The following is a 14,276-nucleotide window of genomic DNA, read 5'->3' as shown; positions in this document are numbered from 1 at the left end:
CCGTTGATAAATACACCTTTAAAAATCCCATAGAAATGAATGGAGAGAGGTGGAATTTCACACTAATGGACTGTGGTGATTTCTAACTTCACTTTGATAAATATACCCCATTGTCTGCCTGTGTTCATGCTCTGTACTCAGGAGGGGTGGACGGGAGGGGGGGGGCACGTATATGTGATTTTGTACTTAGTGCTCCTGTATCTCAGAGACACCTTTCAGTGATTTGTGTGTAAATAATGATGTTAAACTTCTTTAAGATTGCTTGTTACAGTATATTAAAAGATATACATCTTGATAGAGTGTGAGCTATTTCTCTTGTGTTCCCTATGGTGTATGTATCATCCAGATGACAAGGTGTTTTGGCAGCCAGGCAAGTTCCTGCTCCACAAGTTCATGTGCTGGTACAGAAGCCCGACAGTTACATTTCCATGTAATACAAACAGAGTCAGAGATTAGAGCTAATGGTGACTTTTAATAGGCTTCATTAATTGGGTGTGATTAATCACTGTACAAATTGTATACAGTGAACGCTTTCTGATACTGTTCAGTGTTTTTCATGTATTATTTTATAGCACGTCACGTTCTTGCTAGCAAAAATGTTTTCACCAATGAATTTCACACTTCAGTACTTCTATAATGCCATAATTTTTTGGAATACTTGCATATATTCTTTTCTCTGTCCCTCATGAATTAGGAAGCAAAGGTGAGCCAACCAGAATTGCACTTAAAGGTATTTAGCATCCAGAATAGAGGATGGTGCTTGCATACTACATAGACCCACTCATTCAGAGGGACGGCAAGAAGGAATAGCTGGTGAAATTCATGTTTTTTTTTAGTATAAAAGACAGCACCCAAAAAAAAATAAAGCTAGCATTTTAAGCAACATACGAGGCCTCATTTACAATGTAAGACACAGTGTACAAAGGGCACTTTGCGGGCTGCAACCTGTATTGTGTAACTTACCACTGGCCGTTGTATTCAGTTTTGGAATGCAGAGCCATGTGGCTGCCATCACTAATACAGCACTGACTGTGTTATTCAGTACTGTATTGGTGGTGAGCAGGCTAGGGGAGGCATGTTGGGGTCCCCCCACCATATGCTATGCAGCAGGAGGCACAGCCTGCCTGGGCCCTGTCCTTACCGCCTGCTCTAAAGTGGGTGGTAAGGACAGGGCTGAGAGGTGCCCTTACCAAGCACTGGATAATTAAACTGGCGCTCAATGCATAGACCAGAAACCCCAAGGACCAAATGCTTGGTATGTGAGCACTACAGGGTCCCCTCTTACACTCCTGCAGTTTTAAATAAAAACAAAAATTGACAATTTTCTTGCACTTTGCAGGCTGCTTTCTGCATTGTGTAACTTGCCATACCACCCCTAAAACTTTGCCGCCCTAGGCCGGAGTTTTGTGGTCTTCCCCCAAATCCGGATCTGATTGTAAATGATGCCTATAGCCTGCTTGACTTTCTCTAAGGAATAACTTTATTTTTATACATGGAAACGGGTGAAAATTTTTCGAAAAGCAAATTTTGACGCCGGCGACATTTGACGCACATTAAAGTCAATGAGCGTCCGTTTAATTGTCGCCGGCGTTGGAACTGAATTTTCACCAGTGCATTTTCGTGGCAAATCTGTAAATGTATTCGCCGTCGGCAAAATACAAAAAATCGCTTGCCTAATAAATTCGCCAATCTCTGTACATGGATGGAAACAATTTACTCCTGTAATCTCTGAATAACATAGCATCACATCTAGACGAGCCTGGAATATCTCTACTGTAGAGAAATTCGCTGCAAATTCGCGCCTGGCTAATAAATTCGCCCATCACTATACATGGATGGAAACAATCTACTCCTGTAATCTCTGAATAACATAGCATCACATCTATGTTGGAATATCTCTACTGTAGACATCTATTTGGTCAAAAACTAAATAATCTACACAATCCTTTTGGTGAAGCATGCTGCCTAACAATTAGGGATGTAGCGAACGTCGGAAAAAAAGTTCGCGAACATATTCGCGAACTTGCGCAAAAATGCGAGCGGTTCGCGAACGGTTCGCGAACCCCATAGACTTCAATGGGAAGGCGAACTTTAACATCTAGAAAAGACATTTCTGGCCAGAAAAATGATTTTAAAGTTGTTTAAAGGGTGCAACGACCTGGACAGTGGCATGCCAGAGGGGGATCAAGGGCAAAAATGTATCTGAAAAATCTGCCTGTGTGTGCTTGGAAGAGATAGTGTAGGGGGAGAGCTGTTAGTGATTTCAGGGACAGATGATAGTAAGCTTGCTGGCTAGTAATCTGCTTGATACTGCTCTGTATTGGAGGGACAGAAGTCTGCAGGGATTTGAGGGACATTTTAGCTTAGGTAGCTTTGCTGGCTAGTAATCTACTGTTCTCTTTAAACAACTGCCATACGTTGACCTTGTAGGCATTGTTTGCCCAGTTTTTTTGGACGCAGCCACTGAAGCACAGTTGCCAGAAAAAATATGCCATATAAATGCTGAAAATAGTAATTTTTCGCCATACGTTGACCTTGTAGACATTGTTTGCCCAGTTTTTTTGGACGCAGCCACTGAAGCACAGTTGCCAGAAAAATTATGCCATATAAATGCTGAAAATATAAATTTTTTTGGTTGCAGCCACTGAAGCACAGAGGCCAGAAAAATTATGCCATATAAATGCAGAAAATATGCATTTTTTTGGTCGCAGCCACTGAAGCACAGTTGCCAGAAAAAATATGCCATATAAATGCTGAAAATAGTCATTTTTTGCCATATACGTTGAGTCAACGTATGGCAAAAAATTACTATTTTCAGCATTTATATGGCATATTTTTTCTGGCCTCTGTGCTTCAGTGGCTGCGGCCAAAAAAACTGGGCAAACAATGCCTACAAGGCCAACGTATACACTACTACAGCGGTGGATACGGATTACGTAAAATATATTATGGCTGCTTGAAAAAAGTGACTCCGGTGTTTTTTCTGGAGACGGTAATATTATGGATATTTAGACAGAATGGGAACAAGGTCACACAGCTCGATGGCGGGTTGAAGAAAACAGTGTGCAAATAATGCCTACAAGGCCAACGTATACACTACTACAGCGGTGGATACGGATTACGTAAAATATATGAATGCTGCTTGAAAAAAGTGACTCCGGTGTTTTTTCTGGAGACGGTAATATTATGGATATTTAGACAGAATGGGAACAAGGTCACACAGCTCGATGGCGGGTTGAAGAAAACAGTGTGCAAATAATGCCTACAAGGCCAACGTATACACTACTACAGCGGTGGATACGGATTACGTAAAATATATTATGGCTGCTTGAAAAAAGTGACTCCGGTGTTTTTTCTGGAGACGGTAATATTATGGATATTTAGACAGAATGTGAACAAGGTCACACAGCTCGATGGCGGGTTGAAGAAAACAGTGTGCAAATAATGCCTACAGGGCAAATAATGCCTAAAAGGTCAACTTATACACTACTACAGCGGTAGTAAAATAAAAAAAAGTAAAATAAAAAAAAAATGAATATTAAAAAAAAAAAATTAAAGTTGGTGCTGCTGAACTACTAGGAGCAGCAGATTAGCACACCAGTCCCACTCCCCAACACTGCTAGACTAATAGCACTGGGCTCTTATAGTAGTAGTAGTAGTAGTAGTAGTAAAACAACAAAAAAATAAATAAAAGCAGTCCTTACAAGGACTACTGTTATTGCAGCAGTCAGCAGATGAGATCAGAAGCAGGACAGCTGCCCACTGCAGCTACATACAGAGCACTGCAGTAGAAGGTAGATTACTAGCCAGCAAAGCTACCTAAGCTTAAATGTCCCTCAAACCCCTGCAGACTTCTGTCCCTCCAATAACAGAGCAGTATCAAAACGATTACTAGCCAGCAAACTTTCAACTGTCCCTGAAATCACTAACAGGCAGCAGCTCTCTCCCTACACTATCTCTTCAGCACACACAGGCAGAGTGAAAAAACGCTGCAGGGCTTCGGTTTTTATAGGGAAGGGGAGTGGTCCAGGGGAGAGCTTCCTGATTGGCTGCCATGTACCTGCTGGTCTGGGGTGAGAGGGCAAAAAAAAGCGCCAACAATGGCGAACCCAAAATGGCGAACGTCGCGCGACGTTCGCGAACTTCCGGCGAGCGCGAACACCCGATGTTCGCGCGAACAAGTTCGCCGGCGAACAGTTCGCGACATCTCTACTAACAATATACCTATACAACCTTTTAGTACCACTCAACAGTAAATTTATCTTGGGAATCCAAGTGCTGATTGAGATTTGTTCTGAGAACCATAAAAATCCTTGATTACATGAATGCCATACAACAAAAACAAAATTGCACATTAAGCTAGGCTTAATTCGTTTTCTTAAATATGTCTTAATATTTAATATTTTTCTCCTAAACAGAAACTGGTGTCAGTTCACTGTTACAAGAACAGTTACCTGTCAAGTACAAAATGGATCTGAGACAGTGGTTCAGAGGGTTTACCAGAGCTGCAGATGGCCTGGACCATGCACCAATCTCGTGAGGTAAGCATCTGATCAAAATGCATTGTTATAGATTTGTTCTGTTCTGGGATATTGTGTTTTTTGTTCCCCTTCTTTACATCTTTTGTCTTTTAAATTGAAAGAATACTTCCCTTTTCAAGGTTTGTTAGTTTCCAGCTGTTGCTTCTTGGGACAGCCAACCCATAGACTGTCAGCTGTCAAGTTGTATTCTAATAGCGGCTGAAGACACATAGTTAGACTGTCACCAGCCTTAATAAATAATAAAGTATTTCCAGCTGTTCTATGGTGAAAGGACTTGCAGATGTTTGAACAATGCCATGACTTAAGAGGCACACATTCAGTATAATCCCAGAATTAGTGAACCAGCTGACCTTATTTTCATGTCCTAACATTGAATCCAAACATCATTCATTTCGAAAACAAGTTATCGTGTAAGGCTCTCAGCACAAATCTGACACAGGAAACCTAAAGTGAACCTATTCCTTACTTCATTTAGGCTTAGGCAATATTAGTTTGTAGTTGTTCCTAAAATAATGACATGAGGCTCCATGCAAGACTGTCAAGGTTTAGTTTTTTTTTTCTTCTGGAGAATATGCATTGGGGAGTGGACATGATTATTCTTTACAAATACATTAGAGGACATAGACAGATAGCAGGAGGTCTTTTTTCCCATAGAATAGATTAATGCAGCAGAGGCCACACCTATAAACTATAGGAACAGAACTTTCATCTTAAGCAGCTTAGGTGGATCTTCACAGTGAGGTTGTGATGGCAGATTCTATTAATGCCTTTAAGGGTAAGGCCAGGCGAGGAGATTCGGGGAAATTTTGTCCCCTGGCGACTTATCGCCACGTCTTTTGTGCGACTATCCCCGAACTGCCTCAGCGTTTTTCCCCATAGGCTACAGCGCAAAATCGCCTGCGCTAATGCACACGCAGCGATGCGTTTTCAACAGTCGCCCAAAGTTGCCTCACTGAGGCAACTTTGGGCGGCTATTGAAAACGCATCGCCGCGTGTGCATTAGCGCAGGCGATTTTGCGCTGTAGCCTATGGGGAAAAGACGATGAGGCAGTTCGGGGAGATAGTCGCGCAAATGATGTGGCGATAAGTCGCCAGGCGACAAAATCTCCCCGAATCTCCTCGTCTGGCCTTACCCTAAGAGTGGTTTGAATGACTGCTTTAACTAGTGCAGTATAATATCCAAGGCTATTGTGATCTTAAGAGCTACAGTTAGCTAATATATATATATATATATATATATATATATATATATATATATATATATATATATATATATATATATATATATATATATATATATATATATATATCGTTTATATATGTAAGTGTATAGATAGGTCTGTATAAGTATGTATATATAGACACATTTGGAAGAGTTGAATTTGATGGACTTTTGTCTTTTTTCAATCCAAATTTCAACCCCCGTTCTATCTGCTTATCTTTAGCTATAGTGGCTTACGTTCATGTAATTAAAAGTAAAACTGTTTGATCAGCAATACCTGCCTGTTGATCCAAGTTTATATAGTTTATGCTTGTTTGTATGCAAAATGCAACACTTTTAGGGGCCCATTTACTTAGCTCGAGTGAAGGAATAGAATAAAAAAAATTCGAATTTCAAATGATTTTTTTGGCTACTTCGACCATCGAATTTGCTATTTCGACCTTCGACTACGACTTCGATTTCGAATCGAACGGTTCGAACTAAAAAACGTTCGACTATTCGACCATTCGATAGTCGAAGTACTGTCTCTTTAAAAAAAACTTTGACCCCCTACTTCACCACCTAAAACCTACTGAAGTGCAATGTTAGCCTATGGGGAAGGTCCCCATAGGCTTTCTAATGTTTTTTAGGTCGAAGAAAAACGTTCGATCGATGGATTAAAATCGTTCAATCTCACGATTTTTCGCTTGATCGTTCGATCAAACTATTTGCGGTAAATCCTTCGACTTCGAGGGTTAATTAACCCTTGATATTCGACCCTATGTAAATCTGCCCCTTACTGTTACATATAATTTTCACAATATACATTCACTGACATCGGTTTTTTTAACAGCTGTACTGTAAAGTGAATTTTTTTTGGTTGGGAATATATATATTTACACTAAACAGTCTTGGATAGCTATGTTTTTCACTGACTGGTTATAAATTTGTCTATGATGATGGTTTCATTTTAGCCCTTACGTCCACTTTACTACTAATTTCTATAATCTGAAACAAATGTTTTTTTTGAGTATGAGGTTAAAATATACACACAGTTTATGCATTCAATTCACCAAAAAGCAGTTACATATTCATTTTTCATTCATGGATTTTACTTGTAATGTTTGCTTTGAACATGGGGCATTGACTTTATCTTTTATCAATTTTCAATAGTTTTTATTTGTATTTACAAGAATAAACCACCAGATTAACATAAAACAATGTTAACAATATACGTCATACGTAAGTAGGTATAAACTGAATTCAAGTAGTATTCATCAATGACAGAACATTATGAATACAATAACTGTATTCATAACTGTCAATGAAACTTTTAGTATCAATAAATTAACATGAATAAACTTTCAAAGTATAAAAAAGAAAAAGAAAACAATAAAAAGAAAAACAAATGCAATCTCAAAGTTAGCTAATACAGGTATGGGATCTGCTATTCAGAATGCTTGGCACCTGGGGTTTTCCAGATAACATATGTTTCCATAATTTGGCTCTTCATATCTTAAGTCTACTAGAAAATCATTTAAACATTAAAGGACATGTCAACCCCCACAGCAATAATTGAATCAGTAAAAAGCCTCACTACATTCTTCACATACCGATTACTCCAGTCCTTGAAAAGCAATCCGCTAAGCAGCTTGGTTGATTTCAGCTTCCTGCTTCTTTCCTCCACAATCTGCCTCTCCCCCCCTCCCTTCAGAACGAGCGCTGGCGCTTGGCCATTTGCACATGCGCACTTTCTAGCAAATAATCTTTCATGTGCAGTAGAGGGAAATCGGCTTTGGCTAAAACTTTCAGCCGCATCATTAGTGACCTCTCAAAACAGCCTATGCATTTGATCCGCCAATCAACAAATAGCATTGCCGGTTGCTATACAGACTTGTAGATCTTAAAGGAAAACTATACCCCCCAAACACTGTAGGTCTCTATAAAAAGATATTGCATAAAACAGCTCTTATGTAAAATCCTGCTTCATGTAAATAAACCATTTTCATAATAATATACTTTTCTAGTAGCATGTGCCATTGGGTAATCATAAATAGAAAATTGCCATTTTAAAAAATAAGGGCCGCCCCCTGGGATCGTAGGATTCACTGTACTCACAAACATACCAACAAACCATACATGTTAGGTCACATGAGCCAATTAACAGACAGAGTTGTGTCTTTTGCTTCCACACTTCTTCCTGTTACAGTTAGAGTTGAAGTATTTCTGATCAGGTGATCTCTGAGGCAGCACAGAGTCCATCATGAAATGGTGGTTCAAGGCAAGAGATGTAAAAGGGCAAGATTTACTTAAATATCTATTCCAGTTTGGTAAGATTCTTTAATATGCCACTTAATATGACATGAACTATCTGTTGCTTTAGTGTTCATTTTGGGGGTATAGTTTTCCTTTAACTCTCCTCTCCCCCCCCTCCTCCAAGCACATATTTCTTCTGCTGTCTGCAGCGACGGGAGAGCAGGAGACTTTAACTATTACACTGCCTTTTCCATAATATCCATAATAACATAGTAACCATAATGTAGAGATCAGGTGGGAGGGACCATTGGCGCATGTGCAAAACAATCAGGAAGCTCGCAACCCGGAAAAAATGGCCGCAGAGTTAATGCTTGAATCTACCGAGAAAGAACACAGTGCTGCAGGGAGCAGGAGGGGAATTTTCGTGCGAAAACTAATGCGGTTCAGGTTGGGTTAAGTTAATGTATACAGGCATGGCAAAACTGGAAAAATGGTTGACATGTCCTTTAAATAAGCCAAATAGGTTGGTTCTGCTTCCAATAAGGATTAATTATATCTTCGTTTGGATCAAGTACAAGCTACTGTTTTATTATTATAGAGAAAAAGGAAATAGATTAAAAAAAATCTGAATTATTTGATTATAATGAAGTCTATGGGAGACAGCCTTTCCATAATTTGGAGCTTTCTGGATAACGGGTTTACAGATAACGGATCCCATACCTTTATCTCTCTATTTTTGTTCAATAAATCAAAATATGGTAACCACTTTATCATATAATCTCTTCTATATTTTTCTGTACTAACTCTAAATTTGATACTCTTAAACTAACAGAGATCATACAGGTACATAAGAATGTCTGATTTCTTGGGTGGAAGAGGATTGAGCCAATATTTGTATATTGACCTTCTCACAGATAATATTTGAAGAAATTTAATTGGATTTGGTTTTTCATTTAACTTTATCTTTTATAATTAAAGATGCCTCTGCAGAATCTAGGGCTGCCACCTCTTGTGTACAAGAATACCAGCCAGCCATGATAGGCCAGTGATGTAGCAGGGTAGGGTCAATGATGTAGGTGGGTGAGGACTGTGACATAAAGGTGTGGTACAATGACATCAGTGGGCAGAGTGATAATTCCAGGAGTATGGTGAGTAGCTCATGGGGCAGACTCTTGGAGATTCAGAAGAAAATGTTAAGATTGTTCAGGTGGATCAGGGGCAGAATGCAAATAATTAAAAATGTACTGGTAAGAACATTGCCTATAAATTTGTAATACCCATCCCTGCCTTGGCTTGGATGGTAACTGTCTGGTCAACCATTCTAAAATAGCCTCAGGTGAGAACATTTTTAATAGTATCAATTTGAAAAAAATTATTAAAGCTCATTTTATGCCCAGGGGGTTATGCTTGACATCTTTTTGGGTAAACAATTGGATAGATTTTACCTCTAATTACCTCACTGTAATCAAATCAGCCTAATTTATAAATATATTGTGCACAGAATTCTTGTTGCTACCAGTGTCCTGCCATTTTGAATGATTTAAAAATATATACACATAAATTCATGTTCCTTTTACAGTTACAGGACCCTTCTCAGACCTATTTATAAAATGTCATACAGAACAGTGACCACCCAAGAATGGAGATGCTGTCCTGGTTTCACTGGAAGTAATTGTGAGGAAGGTAAGTTATCTTGAGGCTCCTTATTTTGTTCTTATTTCGATTACAACATACCATATGGTCTGTTAAGTCAATGTACTTAGAAGATACATTAATTTTTAAGAAATCTAAAGTCACTAGAAACAGCATGGCTCCAAGCATTACTCATCAATAATACAAAGAGAATATAATTTATGTTTAGGTATTCAGTGTATTGTTTTGTTATTGATAACTTTTTATTTGCAAACTTTGGAGCCTTCTCTCATGACTGGTTGCCTTCTTTTCTTCCAGATTACAAATGTTATTTTAAATTTGCTTTGGGTATTGCCTTTCTTAAATTTCTTGGACATTAACATGTGTTCCCATGTGTTTTTGCAGCGTCCAGTGCAAAAGCACTGGGATCTTCTGGATAATGTGCTGAACAATATACAAAGCCTGTTTTGTGTGTTTATTGATCTATTAATAATAACCTTATTGTATTGATTTATAAGGACAGTGCAAGAACTATTCTGTTAATGTATGAATTGCGCAAACAGATATTTGCATCCCCATCCATCTTTAAGGGGTGCAGTCTATGTGAAATCACATGTGAGCTCACTGTTTTCCTTGATTACAATTGTGTGCACAAGTTGTTGCGGAACTGGCTTTGTTTTAAAAATGCAGCGTGCAGCTTAATCCAACAAAGTTGCAGTCAGCCTTGAATGCGATGTTAGCCTCTACATCTATAGGTCTATCTCATGCAATAGGTGCTCAATATAGAATTACAGTTCTCCACTACCCCAGCTCACCTGACAACATGCCATTGGTCCTAAGAGTACATTTATCAAAGAGTGAAGTTAGAGATCGCCACAGTCTTCTAGAGTGAAATTCCCGCCACTCTCCATTCATTTCTATAGGATTGCAAAAGGCATATTTATCAAAGGATGAACTTTCACTTTCACCCAATGATAAATACTTTTTTAAAAAATCCCATATAAATGAATGGAGATTGGTGGAATTTCACTCTAAGGGACTGTGGTGATCTCTAACTTCACTCTTTGATAAATAAACCCCTTAGAGTCCACACTTACACCATGTAAAATGTTTATTAAAATAGTTTCCAGTGCTGGTGGTGACAAGATAGACAAGGGTGCAGTTCCCTCTTAGACTTATGTACTTTCAGAAGGGGTTATGCCAATTGAGCATATCCAGAGCATACATTTTTTAATAGAAGCTCATGTTTTATACTAGCTCTTACTATTGAGCACTGAGCTATTGCCAAGCCAGGCTCTATAGATCTGTCTCAAATGTAGGTGATTATTCACCTAATTCAGATAAGAAATGTATACATCCAAATAGGTACATGTTATCATTGAAGGTGCATAATACAGTGAAAAAAACACCAGGTGTAAAAAAATTGGGCCAGGTGTGGGAGAACAGTAAATAAATATACATGCAATCTCCACAAGTAAAGATGACAGGACTGTGCACTTCAGCAAATACAGTACACTGTCCTACTGGCCTACTGGCATCCGTATTAAAATGCCTGCATTATGGGGCAGAGCAGGGGAAAGCAGAGGATGATGCATCTGGCTAGAATGACATAATGGCACTGTGATATAACTGTATTCAACATAATCCAATTAGTGCTTATACTGGATATTGTTTTCATGAAATAGTATCTTTTCAGTTTTTTACATGTTGTACTAAACATAACAGAACAGTGAGATTAAAAGAAGTTTAATTGTATTCTTTCTTCAACCGAAAATTGCTGCATATTCTATGGGCCCAAAGCAATCACCTTTTTATATAAAGTCCTGGTGCGATTTGGAGGGTAGAGGTTCATTCAGGACTTAAACCCTATTTAATTTGTGCATTTTAAACATTGTTGTTATTGTACTGGTGGAGAACAGCCATAACAAATTAAATACCACTACAACTGAGAGAGAATCCCTAATGAGCAGATTATCTCTGTGTACACAAGATGTGAAAATAATCAACCTACATTTTGTTCTTAGCAATATATACCCTTTAGTGAAGCTTTACCAGACAGGATTATTTACTGAATTCTTTTTGCTAGGAAATCATTTTTTCCATACCATTTGTGGGGCTTTGAGTGAATGCCCATAAGTCAGGTGCATGAATTAGATATGCTTAGAGAAAGCCACCCGGTTATAAAGCTCATATATGACTTTATGATGCACTAATCTTTACTAATCTTAGGGGTTTTATTGTATTAGCTCAGAGGAAGGAAACTGCAGAGGCCGAATTTGAGATATGTGTCCCTGATGGGATCATTTTCGAGATCTGAGATGCAAAAACTGGGATAATGTCAGCATTTTTGTCTGTGGGACAGATTTTTTTTATCTGTGCCAATAAATCGATGAGCAGATGTGCAGGTTTGGAAGTAAGAGCTTGAGGTTTACAGTTGTGATATTCAGTCTTCTGAGAACTATACAGTATATTGAGAGGTACAGAAAACCCCATAGCAACGAGCAAGCTCCTAGTCCTCTGCAGAATAGATTGTTATCAGCTCATGTTGTGGTTAGATTGGCTGTAGTGCAAAACAAGATCTCTTCATTGGGCTGAACGGAAATCATAATAATCTTTGCTGAATTTAGAGCACCATCCCTTAATGAAAAACAATACAAAAACCATGTAATAGTTTTGCCATTAATATAAATTAATGCTAGATATATTAATTAAGCATGGTTGTAATTATTTTATTTATTATTTCAATGGTTTTAAAGGTATTTGTATACCAAATATTGGAGCTCTTATAGGAGGAATAAAAGGTTAAAACTAATTAAGCTTTATCTAAAAGGTCTATATAAATACACCAGTAAACCCTCAAAGTAATGCTGCTCTGAGTCCTCTATCAAAAGAAACACCACATTTCTTTCCTTCTACTGTGTACACATGGGCTTCTGTATCAGACTTCCTTCTTTCAGCTTTAAGGAATTGTTCAGTGTAAAAATAAAAACTGGGTAAATAGATAGGCTGTGCAAAATAAAAAAATGTTTTTTTATGAAGGCTGGAATGACTGAATGTCTAACATAATAGCAAGAACACTACTTCCTGCTTTGCAGCTCTCTTGGTATCCACTGATTGGTTACCAGGCAGTAACCAATCAATGACTTGAGGGGGGGGCACATGGGTCATAACTGTTTGATATTGAATCTGAGCTGCTTGGCAAGGATCAAAAGCAAATTCACTGAACAGTTATGTCCCATGTGGCTCCGCTTTAAGTCACTGACTAACTAAAAGAGCTGAAAAGCAGGAAGTAGTGTTCTGGCTTTTATGTTAGACATCCACTCACTCCATCCTTTATTCATTAAATTTTTGGCTAACTAACTATATTAGAAACAGTTTTTATTTAGCACATTAGCATATTTACAAGGTATTTATTTTTACAATGAACATTTCCTTTAGACCACCAGGGTATGGTCTTGAGCATTCTCAGTTTTCTCGTCTCTCCCCCTCCCTTCTCCATCCTCCCTCCTCCCAGGAGAATCAGACAGGAAGTTATGTCACACCAAGCTAATATGGCAGCTGCTATCCTTAACAAACAGAGAGAGTTTCTAGAGCTGTTTACTCAGGTATAGTAAATCATTTTACAATAAATATAGGGGCAGATTTATTAAAGGATGAAGTGGCAGTCGCTAGCGAAAATTTGCGAGAAATCCCATTTATAGGCACATTGGCATAGAGAACAATTCGCTAGCAAAAGAGACCGTCGCTAGTGTAATTTTGCATCATATTACCAGCGGAATTTTTGCACAGGAGAACAATCGTTACTCTGCAAATTCACTAAAGTGCAAATTTTAATGAACGCTACCTCTTTTGCCAGAGTTTCCTTTGCCACCTTAGTCCTGGCAAACTGATTAAATGAAGCTACATCTTCCTCAATCTTATGTCAGTGAAATTATATCCTGAAAGGCTGTTTTTAGGGTAGGCTCATGTCTAGGGCATTAGTCTTTATGTTGCTTCCTTGGACATTTGTAATAATAAGTGGCCACTTTAAGCATTTGCACCAACATCTCTAAAAAAAGATGTCTATACGACCTATATGTACCTGCCCTATTGACCTAAGCGTAAGAGTACTAATAAAGTTTCGCTAGGCAGAATTGAATGCTAGTGAAAGATCACTATGAAACGCTTGCACTGATGAATTAACGCTAGTCATTTATATTGGAGCTCTCAAGTACATGTTTCTGGAAATATATATTCTAATTGCAAAATTCTTCATTATTTAAAAAATAAACTACACTTTTTATATAAAATTGCAATACAATATATTATGCATTTGACATATAGAAAAATAGCCAGTGACTTGCCCTTAGTAGATGTTAGTACTTCTTAGTACATATTAGCAATTGTAAATAGTGCTGGGAATAAACAGACATTGTGATTAAAATGTGAAAAATTTGTTATCAAGTCAAACAATGTTTTTCTGCCAATGATATTTTTTCCTTCCAAGTTTAAATGGATAAAATTCATTAACTCGGCTGAGGAAAAAGTGTTTGCCCTGTTACTTAACAATTTCTTAAATAGCAGGATTTAGAGTTGACATAATGGATAACAGTATTCTATTAAGTCTTGGCTTTGTAACAGTATGGTACTCTTCCAGTTCTTCTTGA

At 38.1% G+C, this 14,276-nt stretch overlaps 1 protein-coding gene across 4 annotated transcripts in view; it reads left to right on the top strand.

Moving 5' to 3' along the window:
* LOC108708033 (collagen alpha-1(XXVI) chain-like) overlaps positions 1-14,276 on the top strand; it is a 288,973-nt gene that overhangs the window by 37,506 nt on the left and 237,191 nt on the right. For 2 of the 4 annotated variants that reach the window (XM_041581832.1, XM_041581831.1), the window contains exons 2-3: positions 4,419-4,541; positions 9,578-9,681. In XM_041581832.1, coding sequence (XP_041437766.1) covers positions 4,419-4,541; positions 9,578-9,681 — 227 coding nt within the window. Of the gene's footprint in view, positions 1-4,418; positions 4,542-8,166; positions 8,522-9,577; positions 9,682-14,276 lie in introns of those variants that run through there. The other 2 variants (XM_041581833.1, XM_041581834.1) reach the window with 2 other exon arrangements.

This window comes from Xenopus laevis, chromosome 2L, assembly GCF_017654675.1.
Source record: "Xenopus laevis strain J_2021 chromosome 2L, Xenopus_laevis_v10.1, whole genome shotgun sequence".
In the NCBI taxonomy this organism is placed as follows: Eukaryota; Metazoa; Chordata; class Amphibia; order Anura; family Pipidae; genus Xenopus; species Xenopus laevis.
The sequence above is the reverse complement of the archived record's forward strand: the minus strand, read 5'-3'. Positions and strand labels throughout refer to the sequence as shown.